The sequence below is a fragment of the Trichosurus vulpecula genome, chromosome 4 (genome assembly GCF_011100635.1).
Source record: "Trichosurus vulpecula isolate mTriVul1 chromosome 4, mTriVul1.pri, whole genome shotgun sequence".
NCBI classification, from domain to species: Eukaryota; Metazoa; Chordata; class Mammalia; order Diprotodontia; family Phalangeridae; genus Trichosurus; species Trichosurus vulpecula.
The window spans coordinates 291926331-291952668 of NC_050576.1; the positions used below are offsets into that span (position 1 = coordinate 291926331).

General features: G+C 38.0%; 1 protein-coding gene across 9 annotated transcripts in view; it reads right to left on the reverse strand.

Annotated features, from left to right (window-relative positions):
- Positions 1–2930: 2930 nt before the first annotated feature.
- MAP2 (microtubule associated protein 2) overlaps positions 2931–26338 on the reverse strand; it is a 97851-nt gene continuing 74443 nt past the window's right edge. For 5 of the 9 annotated variants that reach the window (XM_036753761.1, XM_036753763.1, XM_036753758.1 and 2 more), the window contains 5 exons: positions 24322–24662; positions 6353–6445; positions 4469–4550; positions 3767–3879; positions 2931–3601 (listed from right to left, as the gene is read on the reverse strand). In XM_036753761.1, the coding sequence (XP_036609656.1) occupies positions 3386–3601; positions 3767–3879; positions 4469–4550; positions 6353–6445; positions 24322–24662 (845 nt within the window). In that variant the 3' untranslated portion in view covers positions 2931–3385. The remainder of the gene's footprint in view (positions 3602–3766; positions 3880–4468; positions 4551–6352; positions 6446–24321; positions 24663–26338) is intronic. The other 4 variants (XM_036753764.1, XM_036753760.1, XM_036753759.1 and 1 more) reach the window with 1 other exon arrangement.

A 26338-nucleotide genomic window follows, 5' to 3' on the forward strand; every position in this document is an offset into this window, starting at 1 on the left:
CTTTCCTCTTTCTTCTGGCATGAAAGACAGAAAAAATGTTTATATTTCCAGTTGTGTTAGAATCAATTATGAGGAATATTACTACATTAATACTAACATAAGATTATTTGGTGGCTAATATACCATTTCCTGTTGTACCTAGTAAGAAAAAATGTAAAGTCTACCATAGATTTTGTAGGCCAACTGCTTTTGCATTTTCCCAACTTTCAGCAATTTTCTCTGTCCAGTCCTTTTCAGGTCCTTGCTACCTGGTGCTACACAGGGCTTTTGCTTGTGGGTGGGACTGGAGCCCACCATCCTGCTAACACAGCAGGTGAATCCAGAGAGAGTTGGTTCAAGTGAACATGGCCTTTAAAACTCTTCATGAATCTGGATCATCATAATTTAAATGTTTCTCAGTTGCAGGTGATTCCAGAGAGAGTTGGTTCTTTTGTGAACATTGGCCTTATAACTCTTCATGAATCTGGATTACTTAGGCAGAGACTGATTCTTAGCAGCCCAAGCCAGAGTAAAGCTGAATATAGAGGATCTAGAATCTGAAGCTTTTAGAGCTCTTGATTTCTAGACCACCAGATGCATTGTCTTCCTTGTTAGTATTGTGTTTGTAAAGCTTATGTTGAGTCGTGTTCTTGAAAGTGAAGACAAGGCTTGGCTTTTTTCAAGGGCCTTCAAGAGCCCTGTAAGTTAACCTGTGTGTTTCCCTCAAGTCAGCAAAATCTTTTTTCTTTTTGCTGATTTTACAAAGGATCATGATTCGTTCTAGGTAAAGTAACTTATTCTAAAGACCTTGCTAGGACTGGACAAGAAAAAACTAAAGACTCAAATGCCGTCCACTAACCTAACTCTGGACTTTATACACAGGTAATTAACTTCATTATCAAGAATTGTTCTTTTTATTTGTTTTTGGTGTGTGTTTGTAATTTAAAAGCAGATCTAAAAAAAATACTTGAGTCACAGGTTAAATGCTGTCCTGACCAGCTGGTGCTCAATTTCTGTCGAATGGACGTTCCACAGTACCTTAGTTACTGGCTAACACTATCCAAAGGCTTAAGAAAAATACTGCCAAGTTATTTTTCACTCATTGATGGTACAGGGTCTGAGCAACGTGTTCCACACTACTAGTCTTCCTGTTTGTGCAACATAAAGGACTTTGAGGTGCTACACCAGGAAATATTTCTGTGTGAATGCCAGGGTTAGTTTAAGCAAACTCTACTCCGCAATTACAAGGCAGAAATTAGAAACCCATTGTCCCACTTAATTTCTAAATTCACAACATTTGCATCAAACAACTGACTGATAGACAGGGTTGGACAGGATTGGGGGGGTATATAAAAACTCTCCGTTGAAAACTAGTGGAGTGACGGATTTTCTGTGTTTCTAGGGTTTTTCCCTTGGGGAATTCACATTAATGACAATGTCAGATGGGTCATTATACTACCCCTACAGCTCCCTGCCTCTTCACCCTTTGTATTTTTGTTAGATGATACACACTAAAATGTTGCTGAAGCCGATACTCATCCTCTTCTTTCTACTGTCGCTCTCAAATTTTAAAACCAAATTAGCTCAAAAGAAACAATAAACCACCCTCTCTGACTTCAACACTGTTTTAGCTCAGTCACTAAGATGAGGAATCTTAAGAACACTTAAAATAGAGCTTCCATAAAACATGTCATCCTCTGGTCCTATTTAGGGGCAGCTCAGAAACGGATCATGGAAAATGTTTACTGATGAGTTTGAAATTAACAATCTGTGATTTGAATTAGTTGTTTCATGATTTCTAGGCAAGATTGCTGTATATAATATCAGTACAGCCCTCTTCCCTGAGAAACTATACTAAGTTGTGGTATTTTGTTTTGGTTTTTTGTTTTTAGTTGATGCAGTGTTATAGCAGAGTCCTGAAAAGTAAATCCATCAAATCAGATACTACAGCTCCACTTTTCGTTTCTATGCACACTTAAATGAAGTATTCTCCTAATTGAAAGTGTTTTTGCTTTTTTGGTATGTGGACAAATGTTTTATTTCAATGGGTGCCTCCTCCGATAGCCTAGCTAATTTAACAAGGAGATGCCATCCCGAGGAGAGGAATGACATTTTCTCAAATTCGCTTTCTTAGATTCAACTTTAGCAAAAGAAAAAAAAGTAAATAAATAAAAGAGGCTATCATCTCATAAGTATAGGAGTAAAATCCAAATTACTTCTTAAGTAAAAAAGTTCCGGAATCTCAAACCAACAGTTTTTACATAGATCCAGACGTCCCCAGCAAACTCTATGTTGGTGAAGAGAAACAGAAAAGGAAAATAAAAATTCTAGCATTACAGAAGAGACTTTTATCTGGCACTATAACAGGGGCACGGCTTTTAGTTGTTACAGAAAGCAACTTCATGCTAAAAGTTTTTCTCTTTTTAAATGTTTTGTTTTTTTTTTTACTAGGGAAAAAACCCTGCTAAATCTACTTTCACATACCTAAAATTTCAACACCAAAGGGTGCAAGAGACACAGATACTGTGAATAATAAAGAAGTATAATATTCAAGTATATGAGGGAGTATCACAAATGGCCACAGAGAAATATATATATGTATATATATATGTATATCTATAATACTGTATCAAACAGATGGAAAGGATGTGAAACTTGTAGTGTGGACACAAATCTAGCCAATTAACTGACATCCTAATCAGACACAAGTCCATAGTTGTGGAAGTGCTCCATGTTTAAAAGCTGCTCTTGTATATCACTTCCTCAAAAATACAGTTCAACTGTTCTTCAACTACTTTTTTTAATTAGTTAAATAATTTATCAGAATCACCTATACACTGATTTAATTATCCAGGCCCCAAATGTTAATAACTTAATTGAATCTTTCTTCCCATTTATACAAAATAACACTTTTTTTAACTTGGTTTTTTTTTTAATATGTTCTCCTCTTGTAATCAGACTCTTTCATTTTAATTTAACCTGTAATAAGTTACAAAAGGACAATCTTTGTTGCCCATAAACAGACCAGTGAAATGAGCAGCTTGGATATTAATGAGGCTCTTCAGAAAATAGTGGATGGCCTTCAGGCACATGAAAGGTAAAAATGCATTTTTATCATAGTACTCCATGCAAGACAGACCAGAGCAACAAGAATCATCGAATGGAATATATTGCAATTGTACTCATGTAAAGCCAATGAGTCTTCCTGCTGCAAATGAAAATCAGGTCAATTTCTGCACATACTTAAATTTGGGGGATTATTTTTATCGTAATGGTTACCATAATCTTGGGATAAGATTTATTTTAGAATTGGTAAGGATTGAATATAACACCTGCTCTGAGCCCGTTCCTGCCAAGAGCTCATGACTAAATAGCATTACTTCATTCAGTGTTAAATGAGACAGATTCATAAGCCCTGCTTAGCAAGGGCAGCAGTGACATCTTCAGCCAAAGTGGCAAGCTGGGGAGACTCTAGCAGGTTGATGCTTCCAGATGAGGAGACATTGCTCAGTCGCCTAGGGGAAGCCACGCTGGATCTGCCTGGAGATTGTGTAATGATCTCAGCACCATGGTCTACCCGAGCCTTAGCATGTTCTCTGAAGTTCAATTTTTGGCTGTCAATCTGTTCAGAACAAAGAACATTTATTATTGACTTAGTCATCAAAAATTGGAATAGGGGGTCCCTAGTCTATGGATCTGGTTTTCAGATGACTTATACATGCTGGGATATCCTTACCACCCCAGCTCTTTCATTTGTGGCTGATTTGGCTTCTAAGAGGTTCCATACCTTGACATTACCACCTCCAGGTATGTGGTGGGCATTGTCAAGTGACCCCACTTTAGCTTGTGCCTTCTCTTTGAAATCCAGCTTCACACTTTCAATTTTCACACGACCACCGCCTGTATGAGACAGAAAGATTGTATATGCAAAGATGAATTTGTTTTGGTTTTTACCCTTGTGAAAGAATAAGTAGCAATACTTTTTTAAAAATTAGGATCAGATAGACAAAACCAAATCACAGAATAGCATGCCACTTAACTTCACTGGCCTTGACTTTTTTTAAATCTGTAAACTGAAGGTTTAGACTAGAAGTCCCCTTATAGCTTTAAATTTGTGATTACTATAGTCTCTATGGTCATAGTTGTGTAAGGAATTTTTAAAAAGTCAACAAAGTCTATTTGCCTTTTGTCCACTCATATATAGTCTAACACCATTAAAAATATCCCTCAGAGGAAGTTACTGACATTATTCTTATGCTATATAGTTTAATATTTAGTCTCCAGTGTCTTTCCCCTTCTCTGCATTTCTAGTCTGACTGATAAGTTAGGGTCTTTAATGTTGTCAATTTGCATGTAACTCAGTTGCAGGAATTCCACAAAGACAACATTTGTTAGAAACTTAAGGAATGGAACACAATGAAATGCTCCAAAAGCACAAGAGGATATGAGCGTGATCTTCCATTCTTAAACTGTTTTTATAATTTGTTACCTGGCCGATGACGGATATTCTTTAGGGAACCGCATTTAGATGTCACGTGGCTTAAGTCAATCTTCTTGGTAACAATTTGTATCTGCATAAATCACATAAGGTATATTTTAGATGGTTTAAATATATGCACATAGTGATGTTCAAGCCCATACAGACACACACACACACACACACACACACACACACATGCCTGAATGAATACATTTAGTTAGAAAGAAAGGACCCAAGTGTAAAAGTCCTGGAACAGAAGGTTTAATTAGTAGAAACAGGAAACACCACAAGGAATGGAAACAACTGGATTAATGCAAGCTTTCATTCAATCTGAGCATTAGGTATCACCATGTTAAAACCTCATAAGCAAAAACCCAGAGAAAGCAGAAGAAGATGCATTGGTTAATACCGGAAAATGCTTTGAAGATTAAAAAGTGTCCATTGCGATCGGTAGATCTCAGATATAAGTAGAGTGTAATGAACAGGCTTCTATCCTAAAATATTAATAAGCGATCACACCTTGGTCAGTGGAACTTCCCTAAAGCACCATGTAATAGCATCATGGTAGTACTCAATTCTTTTTCCTCTGGTTTTTTTTGAGTGTTTCCCCCCAATCCTTGGAGGGTGGAAGTTTTTTCCTCGACTTTCAGGTCATTCAGATTCCCAATTCAAACCTTGCTGCTTAGACATTTTCATCTGCTGCATTTGCAGTGGAGGATAGGAGCAGCTGGTTGAGTTCATCCTGTCTTCCTTCAACTCTGTTATAACAGTATGCAGTATTCAGGTTGACTACACAAATCGTGGACCAAGCTTTGTCCTTATCAGTGTCCAAAGGAGTAAAGGGAAAAGGAGCCATGAGCATCAGTATCTGGCACCCAGCATTTAACCCATCCAACCCCTTTCATTAAGCACAACAGTGAGCAATGTATTGATCTCACAGTAATTATTCTCCAAAATGTGATCATTCCAGGAACCAGCTGCTGGAGTGGGGATGTTATTTTATTGCTTCCCTCCCCTCTCCTTATGCTCATTCGAGTGGTGAATGACCCATAGCTAGGAAAAACTCAGACATCTGTCTCTGGCTACCTGCCATTTGCTTGAGGGAATTTCAACCAGGAGGAAATCTGTATGCTGAAATATATAGAATAGATGGGACTAGTGTTTTTTCCCACCCCTAGAAAGGACCCTCCTTGTTCTCTGAGTGTAGACTCTTTCAGTTGTGAAACTGGAGACATTTAATGTCTGGCCTTTGGATTTATACTTTCCCATCCTGTCATACCACTTTTGTTCTAGTGAAGGAGAGAAGGGGAAACTCCTAAGGGACAGTTTACATTGGGATTTAAATTCTTTTATTTTGAACTATATGTAGAATTTACTTGATAACTTCTGCAATATTCCAAGTGAATAATGGAGGTGACTAACGGCTTTGAATATTTCTGAGAATATTAGCTTCTGTCTCCTGTGCAAGTTGGACCACCATAATTTCAATAGAACAGTGGGAACATGTGGCTCAGCTAGCTGATACTGTATTTTCACTGGAGCAGGAAGAGAGAGAGAGAGAGAGAAAGAGAGAGAGAGAGAGAGAGAGAGAGAGAGAGAGAGAGAGAGAGCATCAAGAAAAATGGTAAAGTAAATGACCTTTCTGTCCTCCTAGCTTCAGAGGTATACCTTACGCAGTTTAATTTGCTGGCAGACTCATAAGGGAATGATAGGAAGCCCATTACTGAACAGATAGAGTTGACATGCCACTAGACCAGGCTGACACATTAAACAGTAGTGAGAAGAGGGGAAAGTGCTTGGGAAGGAGCAAGGCAGGAAAGGTGACAGAGGGCTGGCTCTTCAGGAGCCTCACTCACAGTCAAGGACACCCTCCAAGTAGCAGCTTCTACTTACATTTCCTCCCCCTGCAGAATGTTTGATGTTATCCTTGGAACCACATCTGGACTGAACCTCGCTAAAATCCATCTTCTTGTTTAAAATCCTAACCTAAAAGGAATCGGAGGGAACTTACTCCAAATGGCTTTCATCCTGGGGGGCAGGGGAATGGCCAGAATGAGCCTACTTCTCCATGTGTGGTAAGCTACTTACGGATGTGCCTAAACGTTAATTTGGCAAAAGCAGGAGGAATCCCAATATTTTGTATCAGTCTCCAGAATTTAAAAACACAACAATGTTGTCCCTTCACTGTAAACTGCAGAAGACAAACGCTAGGATGAACAACATCTAGGTACATCAAGGCAAGCATACTCCTTGGACTCAGCACGGAATGCAGGATCTTTAACATTTTAGATAAGATCTATTGCTAAGTCAGGGATTTAGGTCCTCACTATGGAGACTGCAATAATTCAGTTCAATCTAAAACTTCAATGACTATGGCAGATTTCTTCTTCCTTATTTTTCACTTAATAAATCACTTGACTTCTCTGCTAGTCGGTTTGTCGTCCAAGAAGCCCATCTTGGCTTTACCTTAGGATTCCCTCTGACATTCTTTATTGCTTAGAGTTCTTCATTGCTTCAATGAAGCATAGTTGGTTACCTCTTAGGAATGCTAGGCAAACTTTAAGAAAGACAGTGTGAACATGTTAAAAGAGCATTGCATTTCAAAGCAGGAGCCCTGGATTTGAATCCTGAACCCATCACTTAACTAGGTGTGTGGAAGCTGTCTTAAATACTTTCAGTGAGTTTCACTCCTTTCAAACCTCAGTAAGATGGCGCTAATTAATATTTATACTATCTTCTTTACATAGTTCTTTTGAGACAAAGAAGAAAATGTGCTTTATAGAGTGCTATACAAATAAAAGCTATGATTATTATTACTATTTATTGTTCAGATGTTCAGTTGTGTTTAACTCTTTGTTGATCTGGTGGACTATAGCATGTCAATATCATCTATGGAGTTTTCCTGGCCAAGATGCTGGAGTGATTTGCCATTTCCTTCTCCTGTGGATTAAGTTAAGGGTCACACAGCTAATAAGTATCTGAGGCCAGATGCTTATTAGGTCTTCCTGACTGCAAGCCCAGTGCTCTCTCCACTGAGCCATCTAGATAGCTCCACTACTATCGCTATGACTACTATCATTGCTAACATAGTGGAAAGGATCCTGGTAGGTAACATGAAAGCATTCCATCCTAGCCGTGGTTTCCTCTTTAGAGACAGCTAACATGCTCAAACCAGAACTGAAAGACTAGGACCAAAGATGGGAAAAAAAGATTATAAACAATCTGAGATGAACAACCACAAAGATTCTCATTATGTACATACTACAGTCAACTGTTAAAAAGAACTGTTTACCTAGAAAAAATATAGGTATTCATTGATATAAATAATGGAGCAAAACAAAATCCTGCCTCTCAAAATATCCTTTTTCCCCAGTGGTTTCCATTAGACATGTCATTCTGTTAGTCAATAAGTGACTCCATCAGACTAGCTTTGTTGCAATGTCCTTCACAGTGAACACAGAAACCTTTTCCATTCTTTCCTTAGGTTACTTGTTCAGTAGTTTGCAAGATATGGGCTGGGTGATAACAAAGAGAAAGGAGAAAGCAGAGCAAACATCCTACAGTCTTATAAGTTATAATTGTGTCTCTGCTAGGATTTCCATTTTCCCTCTCCATCTCCTCTTGGAGCATCACCTTCTCTCCCCTTTTCAGCCTCCAGGTTTTACTAAGCAGCAGCAAGTGGAATGTGGCTCACTTCCCACTATCTTCCTGTTTTACTGTAGAGATATTGGACTTGGAACTCACTTTACTCTTTGAACCTGACAGGAAATTGGAAAATTGGCTCGCTGTTATGAGTTGCCCTAGCTGAACTTCTTACTTTCCATCCTCAATGAACTTGACTCTCTGCCCCCAAAACGGGGGTGTGGGATCAATTTTAAGATCTCTATAGGCCTTGCTGCTTAGAAGCCAAGGCAGCTATTGGTGTGAAAATAGGAAGATATGGGTTGGAATAAAAACAGAGGCTGAATGAGGGTCTCCTGATCTCAGCTGCTTTTCCTACCTTTTGCCCTGACATTGAGGAACAATCCAAATGTCACATGCACTGGCAATATTTAGGAGGAATTGTAGTCAAACAAAAACATGCCCCAGACTTACATTAGGCTTTAAGGCTGATGTCACAACATAGGGAGAAAAAATACGAAAATGCAAGATAAAATTGGATGGAACTGGACTAGCATTGCCCAGCCAGTCTGTCCCCTGCAGGGAACCATCACTAACACCTCTCTTCAGTGACTCCAAGAAAGAGCCTAATTTTAAAATGGGAATTCAGAAGGCATGATGACTAGACTCAGCTTTAGGGCATATAATAAAAGTCCCATTTTTTAAAAGGGATCACAAACAGAGTCTGAATTCAACAATCTGGCTCCCCTGGAAGGGTATAATATTAACTCTTGATAGTTGCATGGGTTTGCATTAATGAATACCATTATATTTCAACTTTCAGGGATAAACTGTCCTCAGAAAGAGAAACATGCTATTTGTTTTCCTAAAAATGCTACATTCAGATGATATCTCCAGGGACCTCATTAGTCTGGATATGCAATAGATGTCATCTGAATTCTTCCAACCACCTTTAGGAGCAGACTGGGGCTTAATAGATCCTTCAAAGATCTTTCCCTGTATTTGACTTGGTCTCTAAGGAAACACAATCAGTGAAAATAGGAAGTGATTAATTCAGTGAAAGGGCATTTTGGTCTTTATGAAGATAATGTTACTATTTGCTTATTAAATATTAATACTTTAAATGTTGATCATAGTTAATTTGCCTTTTGTTATCCAAAGAACTGGTTACTCAATGGGACAGGTTACTAAGTCATTAATAGGAAATGATTAAATATTAAAGGATTTGGTCAAATAAGGTGTCATCCTATGGAACTCTTCATTAATCCTCTATTTTCTCTGGTTTGCAGGTCTTACTGTTTTCCCTCTGTTGCAACTGTAATTCCGAATATGAGCTCTTAAAAATCTTAAAGATGATGGTAATTTTGTCAATGTATGTTGTGCTAAGGTTGCCATAACATGATATATATGTTTTATCATTGAGAAAGCAAAGGATCACTCATTTCCTAAGCCTAGAGGCTTGTTCCATTTTGCTGACATTGTGTTATCACTTTAGATGCTCATGTGAAGAATTGAATATCACAGTATATATGGGGTTGCACTTATCAGTCCCCTCCTATATACTGGAAGAAAGTGTGTTGTTTTTTTTTTTCTGTACAGGACTTCTCATCAGACATGACAAGTTCCAGTCTAATGCCTTTCCCTAATCAACTGACTACTGTGGAATTCTTCCAGCTTCGCTGGAGGAAATGTCTGGCTCTTCAGCACCACAGACTTCCCAAGGCTCAGTTAACAGCATATTTTGCCACTGGATGTACCCTTTCAGAAAAACAGAAAAAAAAGGATGCCTGGTGAGGATGGAAAGGTCCTATCACAGAACAATTTTCTGATAAGAACTGTCAGTTCCTATTCTTCAGGCTCTAAATAGAGAACAGTTTCTCAGGCACATAGATGTCAATTGTCCTCATGTTTTGTAAAATACATCTTAAGGGAAAAACCGATCTAAACAAATCTTTCAAATGTGCATGTTTAAATACCAGGCTAGAACAGAACAACTGGCTCTCTGATGTTTGTGAATGGGGGAGCAGGAGATGGAGCATTCATAGGAAAAGAGGGTAAGGGGTCTAGAGCTAGAAAGGAATTTTGAAGCTGTCTTTTCCAATCTCCTCATTTTCTTTATGAGGAAACTGGCTAACTGAGGTTAAGTGATTTACCCAAGGTCACATGGGTAGTAAGTGGCACATGTAGGATTTGAACATAGGGTCTTTGACTCCAGTCATCTCTCTTTCCCCAGTACCACAATGTCCTCCTTTCCCAGATGACTACAGAACAATTTTAACCTATATGTCAATTATTTAAATTCGACAGACATAGATGAAGCATCTACCATGGCAAAGCACTGTGCTAAGTTCTGGAGTTGCAAGAATAACATATGGCCCAGGGGTGGGAAACTGTGGCTTTGAGGCCACATGTGGCCCTCTAGGTCCTCAAGTGCAGCCCTTTGACTGAAACCAAACTTCACAGGACAAATCCTCTTAATAAAAGAATTTGTTCTGTAAAACTTGGACTCAGTCAAAAGACCCCACCCAAGGACCTAGAAGGCCACACGTGTTCTCGAGGCCACAGGTTCCCCACCCCTGGGCCCTAACCTCTGCTCTCAGGGAGCTTACTGGAGCGACATATCCTTATACAGATTAGTATAACACAGTCATGTTGTCGCTGACCAAGAGGGTAAAGAGAAGAGATTCAGAGTGCTCTAGATAAATCTGAGCAGAGACAAATCACAGAAATGTCACAGAGGAAGCGACTCTTGAGCTAAGTTCTGATAGAAGGGAAGGCGGAAATTGGAAAGGCAGAGATGAAGACATGGAAAAGCATCAAGAATTGACTGGCTGAATGACTGAGCCCTTAAGTCCCAGAGCTGTTGGTGAGGCTAAAATGAGGCAATGGGTACCAAGTGCTTTGTAAATCTTAAGGCTTTATATAGAAATGTCAGCTGTTATTGTTACCGGTTAGTCTTTTCACTTTCTGGTGGAAGAAGAGAGTGAGAAATGAAAGGCCTTTCATCACAACACTAGATAATTAAAAAAAAATTACCCGATCACAGGATCATTGAATTTAGAGACAAAAGAGACAATAAAAGTAATCTAGTCTAAGTTCCTTTCTTTACATATAAAGAAACTGAGTTTTAGAGAAGTGATATGACTTCCTCAAAATTAAGTAGGGAGTGAGACAGGATTCAAATTCAGGCCCTTTCGCTACAGATCCAGAGCTCTTTCCACTACACCATCCTGCCCCATAATGTCTTTCTTCAACTCAAAAACCTTCAATGACTCCTCTTTTTCCTAGTGAACAAAACCAAGACTCATTGGCTTGGCATTAAAACCTCTCTACTACCCAATTTACCTTCTCTGGTTTGTATCCTTAACGCATCAACCAAACAGGAACATTCTCCACTCCTCCTATATATCTGAAAGTTTTCCACTTTCCCACTTTTTGCTCATGCTATTTTCCCTCCATCAAGAGTGCCTTCTTTCCACATGTCCTCCTTTAAAAATCCTGCCCAATCCTGCCCATTCTCCAAAGCTCAGCCTAAATGTCACCTTAACTCCCCCAATTACATATGCAAAATATAGTTTCTCTCTACTCTAAACTTCTATAATATCTAGTCAAAATGATTTTTTTCACTCAAAGTTGTTCTTAAAATAACATACTGTATACAACATTCTTTGGGTTCTGTTCATTTTGCTTTTTGTTATTTTGTGCAAGTCTATCCATGTTTTTCTAAGATCATCACGCTCATCATATCTTATGTATGATCACAATCATATACCTTCTTTTGAAAACATGTGCTAAGATTTTTTTTTAATATGGGGGATGAAGATGTTATTTACTTTTATATGTTATCCCCATTCAAGTTGTTTGACTACTGAAAAGCTCAGAACGTAAGGGTGAAATAATCATGTTGTGCAACACTTGAAAGGTTAGGAATGTGTCCAAAACAATTATGGCCTTCTTTTCCTCTCTTCCTTTGCTAGCTTAATCAGTTGCTAGGAGAGTGCCATTAACGTGATCTTTCCCGTTTATCACACTGCAGTTGTCCCAAACAGAGAGATAATGAGCAATTTGTGTGTCTTGGACAAGCAGCTCAAATATCAGACGTGAAAAAAAGTTTTATTTTGTTTAGTTTTATCCTGTGATTTTTTTTAGTGTGGGGAACTACATTTTGGGAAACTACCTCTACCAGGGCAGATTGGCAACTGTTCTGAAATTTATAGTCTTAGAGCAGGGTTGTCTAAAATGCGGCCCGACTACAAGCATAGAAATTTACATAAATGTTTCCGAGCTACCTCAGAGCTCTCACTAAAATGGCAAATCAAAATATATTGTCTATTGTTTCAATAAAAACCTAAGGTTGGACAGCCCTGGTCTTAGAGACTTGATAGAAACACTGAGAGATTGTGATGTGCTTGGGATCACAGAGCCTGTGTATGTTAGATATGGGAATTAGCTCAGTATTCCTGACTCTAGAGCTGACTTTTTATCATGAGACCACACTAAATCTCATGAAAATAATCAAAATCTAAAATAATCTAAGTAATTAAGAGAAATTTACTTGAGCAGGAGGGGGAACTAGTGACTCCTGTGGCTTCTATGTTGCTTGCTAATATGCATTTAATTTTTCTGCCCTATAAAAATTGCAATGTTCTGGGTGCACAGGTGCACCAGTCTAACTTTAGTTCTGGTTCTGGTCTTATGATGGTCCCTGTTTAGAAACAGAACTCTGATACTAGTCTATCGTTCCCTTTATCTTTGATTCATTTAGACTTTACTTCTTTTTTTTCCATAATTTCCAAGGTATGCCAAGAATAAGATCCCCTAAAATTATTGGTAAAAGTGCTTTTCTTTCCCTGTTTTTGTTCAAATATTTATCTGAAGCACATTTTCATGGCTACAACCTTCATTTTTAATAATGACTTATTCATTCATATCAGATGAAACAGCAGAAGGTGTTTATATTGAAAAGAAACTCAAAAGTGAATACGTTAAATAGATTTGAAAATGGAAACCCAAAAAGCTCATTTTTGAAAAGCCTTGAGGTCAGGTTAAAATTATGTACGGGCTTACAGGTCTTTTTACCAGCTCTTGTAAAAAAAAACCCCAAAACTGTATGTTTTATTTTTTCCCAGTGTAAGATCATAAAATTGCATTGTTCTTCTATTCTAAAGCAACTCTGTGCTTTGGACAGTAGCTTCTTGTTTTCTACCTTTTCTCCTCTCTATCTGATCTTCATCTTACTTGTTACAATTTTGCTCCCTGGTCATGAGATTTTTATTAGTTCTACCAATGGTGCCTTCAACCACTTCTAGGTTTTGTAGGGATTTACAGTAGAGGCTTCGACGTTCCTTAATGATGTGCATTTCATTTTTTATGCCTTGTAAATGTCAATGTCCTGAAGCCTAGCATTGGAAGTCCCTCTGTAGTTATGTCTCTGATCCTACTAGTTCCTGTTTGGTGGCAGAAACCTCTTTGTTCTACCACGATGTTGCTGGTTTTTAAGTCTGAATCTGTTTTCCTAGTTCATTTTTCATGAAGCACACTTCCAAGCACATGGGAAGACTTAATGCAATTTCCTTGGTACAGATTTTGACTAGACTAGGTAAATTCCCTAAATGTCTTACTCCTAAACAAAAAAACTTAAGGGAAACAAATGAAAGAGACAGGGAAGAAGGAGAAGGAGAAGGAAGAAGTGATTTAGTGTTCTTTTAAAGTATTCTTTCCGGTTCTTTTAGGCCTTGGTCAATCTGTTTGAATAACTGATTTTAAGCTCACAAATTTATATGCTTCTACAGTTATCCTAGGTAATGAGTGGCCTTATTTCTTCAGGCATACACAAGGTAAAAATACTGCATGATCATATTAATAACAGCCATCATATGAAATAATGATCATAACTACTCTGAAAGTGTTAGACTTGGAGTCTGAATGATCTAGGTTCTGGTCTTTGATACTAAGTTACTATGTGATCATAGGAAGATAATTTAATCTCTCTGAGTCTCAGCTTTATCACACGTAAAATGGAAATAAAAATACTCTATCTAGACTATAAATTTCTGAAGGGCAGGGATCCTGTCATCCTCATTTATATCTTCCACACAGTGTAGAAGATTGTGCTTCAGTCATTTGATGAGAGGTAATGGGGTAATTTGCATTACATGGGATAATGCAAAGTGCATTGAATTTGGAGTCAAAGGTTCTGGGTTCACATTCTGGTTCTTGACTTTCTGTAGGTCATTTTAGATATCTCTGAGCCTCTACCAGTTCATCTGTAAAGGCAAGAGTTAGATTAAATGATTTCTATAGTCTCTTTTTGCTCTAAAGTTAGGATCATATGAACAGGATTTTTAGAAGTAGTTTCGTTTGTTGATTTGCCATGCCTTTCAATTCCCTGACAAAAAAGAAGGAATAATGGGAGAAAATGTAATCTAATGAAAGATTGTTTTAAAATTGCTTTCAGTCAAAGAGAAAATTGTCTGATCATTTCCCCACACTACAATGTTGATTATGTCTAGTGTCTCAAGTCTATGCTCACTTCACAGATAGCCGGTTAAACAATGTCTCAACTCATGAATGTCCTTTACAATGGAAAAGTCTTCTTGTTTTCTTCAGCAATTGCCTCTTACCCCAGAGTAATGAACTATAGTTCTGCTTTGTCTCACATGGCCAACCCAGGAAACTACACTGACATTCCATCGACTTTGTCCCATCAATGCTGCATTGATAAATTTATTTTAATGGTAAGAGAGCATCTTGTTGCCTTTCGTGAGTTCAAATCACCTGGTTCAGATGACCTGTATCTCAAGTAATGAAATAGCTGGCAGTTGTGATTACTGAGCACCCAAGTGATACTGGAAGGATTGCAGAAAACAGGACAGAGTCTACAAGGCTGGATAATGGCAAATGTTGCACCAAATTACAGAAGGGGAATGAGAAAAGAGCCTTCATACTAAAGACCGGGAAGTTTTGTTTTGATTCCTGGGAAAATTCTAGAGTGGATCATTATGTCACATATGCCATGTCACATCAGGATCATTTGAAGGAACTAGGCAGGGACCATGATAGCCTTGTTCTATAGCCTGGCTATAGAATTGTTTGGTCCTGAAAGGCAGAAACAGGAGCAATGGCTGGAAGCTGCAAAAAGCAAATTTAGGATTGATATTAGGAAAAGAATTAAAGTTGTTAAAAATGGAATTGGCTGCCTCAATAGGCAGAGGATTCTCTTTTCCTGGAGGTCTTTAGGTGGAGGTTGATGACCATTTGTCTTCTATTCTGGGATTTCTCTTGGGTATGGGTTGTACCAGATGGCCACTGTGGTCCCTCTCCACACTAAAATTCTGTGTATCTATGAGATCAAACCCATGAAGAGACTCATTTGCATAATTTCCCAACCAAGGCAACCAGTCATGGGCAAATATTTATCCATTAAAACTCACTTTACAAGTGATTTCCAAATACGACAAAGAAAAGGAGAGGGAATAAATATTAAGCATCTTCTATGTGCCAGGCACTGTGCTAAATGCTATACAGATATTATCTCAGTAATAACTACCCTGCAAGGTAGATACTATTATGATCTCCATTTTGTAGATGAGGAAACTGAGGCAGAAAGGTTTAAATGAGCTGCTCGGGGTCACACAGCTACTAAGTGTCTGAGGCTGGATTTGAACTCAGGTATTTTTGACTCCAGGCCCACTACTCTACTCACCATACCACCTAAATTGCCTCTAAGGGTCTAAGGGACAACAGTTTCATTTGTTTGCTACATATTTACAGTGCTCTCTCATCTTTGTCAAAAACTCTTTAGTCTTTCAACTAGGTCTCATCAATCAGTCTAAGTTTTGGAAAAAAAAGCAAGGCCCTAACTCTTCTTTATAAATACCCATTTCCATGAAAATGTAACATAGAAGAAAAGAAGGGTAGATGCAGTGTATTGAATGTGTTTGGCACCTCTTGCCCAAATAGGTTAATACCACGGGCTTATAGAGCCAGGCTCAGCTTTCTTAAAGGTGGTGGGTCTCTACAGAAACAATTGCCTTTCATCCAGATGTTCATATTTTGCCTAGTAGATGACTTGACTACACACGAGTGATTGCATAATTATTGAATTTAACGAAGACAAGTTTACTTTACAAGATCACTTGGGTTCTGTTAATTAATTGAAAACTCTGCATGAGACTGAGATTATATATTTTCATTTTTTTTCGCTCTAACCGATGAGTTTTACTCTAACTTACTTCACTTTAAAGGATTACACTTATGGCTTCCAGCAAAGCTCCATGTATCTTAAACGATTTCATCTATTCCATTAATCACAAAGTTATCTCTTTGAATGCTGCCATTTCTTGAAGAGGAAAAAAGAAATCACATGAACAGTGTGGTACAGGAGGAAAAATATCTACTGTCAGCCTAATTCTGTCTGTCTGTTGCAAAAAACTTTTGTATATGAGAATATCTGGGTGTGATTCAGCTTGGACAAAAATGAAGCTTTTCACTTCAGGATGTCATTAAGTATCCAAGACACTTTTATATCATCTTTGAGAACTGAATGTTCCCATCTATCTTAATTGCTAGGGAATAGATGATTACCTTTTCTTAGTTACTTGTATGCTTATCTGATTATAGGCTGCATCTCCTTTGTGATGCCTATATCCTGGAGAAAATCATTAGTTTGGCAAATGTGTATTGAGAATTTATGATTGCTTCATCAAGACTAAATGCTGTAAGGACAGATAAGTCATGATTCTTCCCTGCAATTTTAAGGCTACAAGTACAGTACTCAGCTTGTCTACCTGAGCAGCTCATCTTCTCTCCCTTTCTTTTCTGGATGACATCTTTCCCCTCTCTCAATTACTCTTCAAGGATCCACATTATTGGTTATATTTTGCAGGCTGATCATACTGTGTTTCCCTCTACCACTTCTCGTGGTGCTGATTTTCAGTTTTTTAGAGATTGTTGTGTTCCATTTTTTTCATAGAAATATAATGCCAGTAGAATATTGACATTAAAAAGACAGGTCTTAATTTACAGGAGATTTGAAATTTGTTGAAGGAAATCCAGCCCCTTCTCCTTTTTCTGTTTAAGTATTGGTTCAAAAGGTCTATTGGTACTGTCTGTGAGGATCAAGAACAGTTTCCATATGACAAATTGCAAGGGTTTGAATGAGGGTCTTTGTAGCAGAAATGGAAAAGAAAGGGGCCTTTAATGACATACTAAGCATGTAATCACAGAAGACTCCCCGAATCTATATCTCTAGTATGACCTAGGCAATTCTCCCTTCCACCTAGATACTCCATAAGTTCTTGACACTATACATATTTAAAACGGAACCTCTCTTTTTTTTTCTGCCCTCCAGTTCTACCTAGTTGGATCCTCCTCCTTGTTTATGCTCAAAACATCCTTATCTTCTACCATTACTCCTCCTCCTGTCCTTCCTATATTGTTCCAATTGCCAAACCATGACAATTTTATATTTTACTATTCAAGACAATTACATTAAACTCCTTGGAAAGCTAGGCAAACCCCTTGTGGAAGATTTACAGGAGAACATGAACAAGCATTGCACAGAATCACAAAATGGTGTGTGAAATATACACTAATGGATGGCCTTCACCTCAATGAGATCACAAATTCATCCAAGTATCTTTCACTGTAACTGCTGTGATGGCCTCCTAAGAGGCAATATAGAATACTGAAAAATGCAATAGACTGGAGTTGAAGCACCAGGGTCCAAGGCCCATGGTAGTCGTTCTTACAGCCTTGGGAAGGTTACAATCTCTCAGAGCTTCATTTTCCTAATCTGTAGAATGGGGATAATATTTACACCACCAGGTGACTGGATGTTCTGGAAAAAAAATGCTTTGCTTTACAAATGTTGGTTATTATTGACTAATCTACCTCATCTCTTCCTTCTTGGATCCATCATGTACATAAGACTTCTAGATTCATTTTTCCCAAATACCAGATCTGATTATGTTTCTTCCCATTTAGAAACTTCACTAGACTTTCACCACCTGCTGAATGAAATTCAAATTGATGAGCCTAGTGTTCAAAGCTCTGCAAAGTTGGGCTGCAATTTTTCCTTCCCAACTAATCTTCTACTATTTTCTAATTTCCTGTACAACTGTACTACCTTTCATTCCCAGAATACACTGGGGCTTCCTCACCTCTACAAGCATACAAATTTTGTTTCCCCTGCCTCATTTCTTTTTTTTCATATTTTCCTGACATCCGCCCAACCAATCTCCAAGTTATATAATAACCATGTTTTTTTTTCCTACCATGTTTCGTAAAAAGTAGATTATTGAAAATGAATTCTGAATGAAAGACTATATCTGAAGAGTATCTGACTAATAAGTAATATGGGTGCTCCTAAATTGTCTTTTGTAAAGCTCAGCAGATGTTAATAACATTCATCCATAACTGAGAGCAATGGCCAAGGATATTGCTGACTGATCTCTTAATTTCTAGTCAAATAAAATGCTTCCTGGGTGGGTGGACATAAGGTAAAGGAACAGTCTTTATAAGATGTACAAAGAAAGAATTGTTCCCCTTTGCATGATTACTTGAATTTGGTGTGAAAAAAAAGAAAAAAGTTCAAAGGAAATCTCTTATCTGACTTGAAAAATGCAATTGATGACATCATAGTATAGTCTTTTTTTTTTAAGGACAAAGAGTTGGAATGGTCACTGAATGGAAGAAGTAAAACCCAACTCAGCAAGGCTCTCAGAATGGTTTTGCTTGAGTTATTTGTGAATTTAGGTTTTATAACAAGGGGATTAAGCTAATGTACACCTTATTCTGCCCTGTACATTCTGTAGGCACAAATAATTAATTTGTTAATTTTGTACTACTACTGCTAATAATGAGTAATCATAGACCACTTTGAACAATTAACTATGTCTCCAGCAAATATAGATTGTGCTTTTAGTTTTCCCTGAAGATTTATTTTTCCTCTACCCTTACCTTTCTCTTTTCTATTTTCCATTGTTTTCTAAAGAAGCTTTAGCACAAGGGGGCAGATTTAAGACGTCTCTTCATACATGATCAGAGTACTAGGCAACTAGGTGGTATAACGGATAAAGCATCAGGAAGACCTGAGTTCGAATGTGGCCTCAGACACATACTGGTTGTGTGACCTTGAGCAAGACACTTTATCGCTGTTTGTCTCAGTTTTCCCATCTGTACAGAGGGGATAATAATAGCACCCACTTCCTAGGGTTGTTGTAAAGATCAAATGAGATAATAATTGTAAAGGGCCTGGCACATAGTAGGCACTATGTAATTGTTAGCTATTATTGTTACTATCATTACTGGGCTAGAACAGGTAAGAATATAACACTGAACTAGGCAACACATTCGGTACTGAAATTATAAAGGGAATAGTATAGTGGAAAGAGGGCTGGATCTGGAGTCACGGGATGTGGCTTTGCCATTTATTACATGTGTGACCTTGGACAAAGCACTTGATCTTTTTTCTGGGCCTCAGTTCCCTGATTTTTATTAGGAGGAGTTTGTCCTAAGATGGTCCTTTCTAGCTCAGACCTATGATTCTATTGATCTGTGGAATCTAGTATTTGAGGAAGCTATGCATCACTATCTCTATAATAAAATAAGAAGCATCCTCAGAGCCTTCACACATGTCCCCATGCATTCTTTCACTAATTAAGGTACTACTTCAGTGATGCCAATTGAAATCCTTCTATGCTCTAACAGCTGTCTCTGCCCACTTTCTTGTCCTGGGCCACAGGCACATAGTCCAATACTACTGCTGCTACTGTGACCCTGGGCAAGTCACTTTATTCTCTTTGTCTCAGTTTCCTCCTCTGTAAAATGAGCTGGAGAATGAAATGGCAGACCACTCCAGTATCTTTGCCAAGAAAACCCCAAATGGGGTCACAAAAAGTTGGACAAGACTGAAAAATTACTTGACAAAAACAACTATATGCCTGTTTTAAGCACACTTACAAATATCACCTCATTTGATCCTTACGATAACCTTGTGAGATAAGTGCTGTTATCCATATTTTATAGTTGAGAAAACTGATGTAACAGAGGTGAAGTGACTTGCTCAAAGTCACACAGCTAAGAATTATCTCAAGCCAGAATTGAACTCAGATCTTTCTAATGTCAGGACCAGTACTCCATCTACTGCACTTGCTAGGTGCCTCCGTCATACTGGACTGGGTGAACATAACCAGCTTGGTTGGATGTATATTTCTTGATTTAGGGTCAAGAACCCTAAATCCCCCTCATGCCTAGATGAAATATCAAAGTAAAATTTTAATGAAGGCTGTCCTACCAAACAATACTCAAATGAACTAAAGGCCAATGTCCCATTCTTCTTGCATACCAAAGGTTTTGTCTCACCATTCCCTCCACAGCTTACCTTCATAAGTCTACTTGCATTACGGTTTAGAATTATGTTTTTAGCTCTCCCTCTCCTTTTCTTCTACCTTTATTTCTCTCTGTTTTGACACTTTGATATCCTTTAGAAATATTATCTTAGGTGTGTTCATGGACCACCATGAAAAAGAAGTTTCTTTCTTTTGTATCACTTATACAATAATGGTTCTTCATTGCTTTCATGAAAGTTGAGAATATCAAAGATACACAATGCTTTTCATCAACCTTCCCCTTCATTTCTCTTTCCCCTGAGAGCCATTGCAAGAAAACAGTACAAGCAACATATTGCAAAGTCTTCATTATGTTCTTCCCCTTTCAGGGAGGGACTTTTATTCATTGGATAAGATGGGTACATACCTAAAGGAAGACTGATACTGAAATATTCACAGAGAAGACAAAGAAAAAGCGGGAACCAAGTAAACAAAAATAAACATTTCTGATAGAAGTGGGAAGATAACCAACAAAACTGGTAGGGAAACACTTCATCATTCTTTTTCATCTACACATTTTGGGAGCATTTTGGGAAAACAACAACAACAAAAATGACAAACTATTTTAAAATGAAAATTTAAAAATTAAATTAAAAAAATTTAAAAGTCAAATTCTACTAGAAATTGGTGTCCCAAATATCATACCATCTTTTAGTTCCAGTGACATTTCTTATGCACATTATACACATTTCTCTTAGGAGCATAAGCAAAAACAGATTGTGCTGAATTTTAACACTTTCTAGAATATAAATTGGAAACATGGAATCTGCTTAGAAAAATGACAAGAACTGAAAAAAATGATGAAAACGTATAGTCTCAAAACCATTGGTGATTTCCTAACAAAAAATCACTCAAATTAAACTTTTACCTTTGATCAAATAATGTAAAAGAGCTCAAGCTACTGTGAGAAATTAATTACACATTAATATAAAATAATCATAAATTTGAATATTTTCTAACATGTGAGTGTGTGCTTTCAACTGACAAGGTCCTAACTGTCATGATGGCAAGAATTTCAGGACATTTCCAATACTTACTGGTTTTGATCTAGTGGAAACTGGACTTGATTATACTCAAATCAAATACACTAGTGGATTCTGGTTTAATAGTAGTTTAAGTACTCATTTTCTTCTCCATTTTATATTCTCATTACTTATAAAGGTGAGTTTGATCTGAATTTATTCTGCAGAATTATTTTTCATCTCTTAGTTACGAACAGAGATTCTTACCTTCTTTTTATGTCATAGACTACTTCTAAAAATGATGTTTTTAAATACATAAAATAAAGGACTTTAAAGGAAATCAATTATATTGAAGTGTAGTTGTCAAACACAAGTTCAAGGGCTGAAGGTTATAAATTCCTAGTTAGAATAATACTATAAACCAACCAATTAGTAAGAAATTATTAAATGTTCATTCAATCTGTCATCTCTTCTTTCATTCATCAAGAGTCTACTATGTGCCTAGCACTGTGCTTGGAGCTGTAGGGTCCAAGGAATGTATAAATGACAGCCCTTAACCGCGCAGTCCTATTAGATTGTGAACTTCTCAAGGGCAGGGATTATCTTTGGCTTTCTTTGTATTCCCAGTACTTTGCACAGAGCCTAGCACATAATAGATGCTTAATAATTGCTTATAGACTGATTGGCTTTTGATACTTTAAATTATCAAAGTACACTTTGAGATTGTTTAATAATCTACCTGAGCACTCCCAAAACAAACACACAAATCTATTTCAACACTCCTAGGGTGACTTTCTATGCATAATATAATGAGTAGAATATTGTTTTTTGCATCTGAATTTTCTGATAAAGGACCATGAGAAGATATAGAGACAATAAAAGAGGCTGTCCTTAGAAGAAAGAATAATATCACACCCTTGGATGATTAGGGTATATTTAGAGACAAACAGTCTCTTTAGGCTCTGAGGAAATCAGTGATGGCAAACACCAATGGGCCATGGTAGAAGGTCTGGGAATTAGAGTGTAAAGAAGAAGGAGAAATATCATGGGAGACAAGAAAAGTAACATATACAACTGTGAAGTTTTCTCACATTTAAGAGACACCGCGGCAAGTGAAACAGGTACTCAGCTTGAAGTTAGGAAGGTCTAGATGTCTGACACTTACTAGGACCCTAAAAAGTTATTTAACCTCCATATGCTTTATCTAGTCATTTGGTAGATCTGCAAAGGAGGAGGGAAAATTCCATAGAAAACTTCCTCACATTGATAAAATCCCAGAATCTTCATATTCACTTGTGAACTGGATTTTTTCACCTATCTCTCTCATTCTCATTTTCTCCAGGATCTGATGGGTGAGCTTTTTAAGCCTGCTCTTTCTAGGGCTTAGACCTCTAGGACACTTCGTAGAAGTCTCTTCACTATATCCCATGCCCTTTTCTGTCTCTCCCCTTCCAGCACCCTTTTATATGTTGTCCCAGTCAGAATGCAAGCTCCTTGAGGGGAGGGACTGACTGTCTTGCTTGCTTGTATTGCCTCCTCAGCACTTAGCACAGCACCTGGCACATACATGGTAAGCAATAAATGTGCTCTCTCTCTCTCTCTCTTTCTCTCGCTCTCCTAGTCCATTTTTCATTACTTTTTTGGGGAACCCTTATCAAAAAAATTCTTCATACTTCCTTTGATATCAGAAAAAGCATGCTAGTCAACTCCCTCATGGCTCCATTCACCATTCCTGTGACTTCCCAAACCAAAATATTGCTCCCTTGGCCATGCTTTTATATATGTTATCTCCTTCATTAGAAAATAAGCTCCTTGAGGGCAGGGTCCACTCACTTTTGCTTTTGTTCTTCCAGATTTTACCACACAGTGTTTAGTACAAAGTGTTTCATAAGCGCTTCATTCATTCATTTGAGTATTCTTATTTCTTCTTGCTACCAGAGCTGTAATATCCGTGGGGTAGAATCACAATCAGGGGACTAGGACGTGCTTTTATAATACTGAGTAACACTTGCTTTATTCCTTCTCCTGAAGGAAAAATTGGCCGAGTGATTTTTTTCCCTGGCATGTAGCACATATGCTAATGTGAAACAAGTAAGCCAACTTAGAATCCCTTGGTAGCTCAGTAGAAAGCGTACTGACAACTTAGAAATTGCCTGCCTTCTGGTTAAAGATTAACAGTGTGACTTCGTCAACAGCGTGATGAAGTAAACATAAATCACAATGGAGGAGCTGAAACTGGAACTCCATCCTATAGAAAGAGCATACGGCTAGTCTTTTGTCAACAGCATAGTCAGCCAGTATTTACAGAGTTGAGGCCAAGTCAATTAAAGAGAGAACCTGGAGAATAGCAATATAACCCTAGCAGGTAAAAGAAAATTCTTTGTTGGGGTGGGAAAGAGCTAGAGAAAAGGGAGGGAGGTACAAACAGTAAGAGATCAGCAAAGGAGATCAGCAGCTACAACAAGAACAACAATAAAAACCAATTTAAATTGATATTAGACATTTAATTCAGGTCTTCTATACAGCAGTGAAAATTATTCAGCTCTCTTCCAACAGATTCAGCCAAGAAGAATCTCCTACAGGCAGCCAGCTTGCATGAGTGATTCCAAAGGGAAATTCAACACTTTTTTTGTATAACAACAACAAGAGCAAAAATAATTCATCTAATTTTCATATTCATATTTATTTCCAGGCTAGATATTCCAGGCAGGCTTCAAACTCTAAGGCTAAAAGAATCTTCAATCTATAATCACCTTTCTTTCTTTTTCATCTTCCCTTCCCTCTTCTTTTGTTTTCTACTTTCAAATTATGATATAGTGAGCTATCTCCTCATTTCCCAAGAATAGTTTAGTTAAGGTAAAGAATTACATATCCATTTAGTTCTTACCTGTCCACCTTTAGGTTGATATCTGATGTTGTCTGTGGATCCAATTTTGGACCTTACGTTCTTCAGGTCAGGTAGTGGTTGGTTAATAAGCCGTAGTTGTTTAGGCGTAGCTGGAGACTTTGGAGGAGTACGTATAATGGCAACCTTTTTCTCAGTGGGCACCAGGATGCCAGATTTGGGAGTTCCTGGTGTATGAGGGGTTCTAGGGTAACTAGGGGTACCAGGAGTGCCTGGGGTACGGGAGGAATAGCTGGGTGGTGTACCAGGAGTGATGGCAGTGGAGCCTGGAGTAGTAGGTGTTGATGTACCACTTTTTCCTGTTCTGCGAATTGGCTCGGACCCTAGAAGGAAGAAGCAACAGCAAATAGAATTCAGTTTTTCAAGGTGGATTTGTCCTTTTAGGTCAAGATAGTTATTTTAGCAACTGCGTGTGGTGGCACATGTCTATAATCCCAGCTACCAAGGAAGCTGAGGCTGGTGGATTTTTTGAGCTTGGGAGTTCTGAGCTGCAGTGGACTAAGTGTTCATCAGTGTTCATAGTAAGCACAACACCAGTGTGGTAAGTTCCTAGGAATGGAGGGCCACCAGGTTGTCTAATGAATGGTGAACTGACCCAGGTAAGAAATGGAGCAAATCAAAATTTCTATTGCAATTGAGAGTGGGAGAGAGGGAGAGGAGAGGAAAAGAGTGGAGAAAAGAAGGGATGAGATGAGAGAAAAGAAGAGAGGTGAAGAAAGGGAGAATTTTAGAGGTAGTGGACCCAGATTGAACCATGGTACTGCCACTTGGTGACCTTAGGAAAGTGTTCAAGGCCAAGTCTGATGCTGTCTGGTTAGGAATTAGAATGAAATGAGATACTTGTAGATCATTCAGCACTTCAACAAAAGGGAAGTTTACTAATTGCAGAAGGGAAGGAATACTCAGGAAAAACGCAGCACTGGCTCACCTAGACAGCTCCCTCATCTCCATAAGGAGATGCTTTTGGTCAGAAGGATATGGGACATCCACCAAGTCTGACTCAGACTCCTTGTGAACTTGCTTTTATATGTCTTAAGTGATCAGGAAACCATATCAATGGTTCAAGTCCTAGGTCTCTGGACTGATCAAGCCTCAGCTCTGCCTTTTATAGAAACACATGGCAAGGACCATAGCAGACAGTACTCCTACCACACAGTAAGTTACTTGACTTTCAAGGCTCTTAGTTTCCTCATCTGGAAAATGAAGGATTTGGACTAGAATACTTCTAAAGTTTCTTATACCTTTCAGTCTGATTGTATGGTCTTTTAAAAATGCAACAGTTTGAGTAAAATATAAGGCCATAAACAAGATTTAGGGGATCTAAGAATGAAACAACTTCTGCTCTCAAAGTTTGGTTACTCATAGACTCAAAATTTGTACTACCTTTCATTTCCTAGGATCTAAAAATATTCCAACTTACCATAATGGTATAAAGGATGTGAAAAAATAGGACTTTTCTTCATTATACATCTAGAGAAATTGAATATTATGGGGGATGATCTTCCCAAGGAACCAGAGGAAATTTAGAGGGAAACAGCTGGAAGCTGATATCATCATCACTTGCAATATCCAGAAAGCCTTACAGGCAAATGATTCTGTTTCTCTCCTAAATCTTCTCTTCTGCAGCTTCGGTATTCTGGGTGGAGTAATGGCTACAACACTGGACCCAGGGTCAGGCCTAAGACACTAGCTGTGCGACTGTGAGCAAGTCACTTAACCTCTATCTGCCTTGGTTTCTTCATCTGCAAAATAGCAGTCATAATAAACACCTACCTCGCAGGGTTGTTGTGAGGCTTTCTTAAAATATATACATTTGTAAAGCACTTTGCAAACCTTAAAGTGCTGTATAAATGCTGGCTATTATTGCTCCCAGTTTCTGTGAAGGAGTACAAATTCAATTTTGAAAAAAGCTTTCCATAAAAATTACATTTCAAAACTGTTTGTACAATTATACCTCAATAGGCCTTTTCGGGTTTTTTCAATAAATTAATTCAATCAC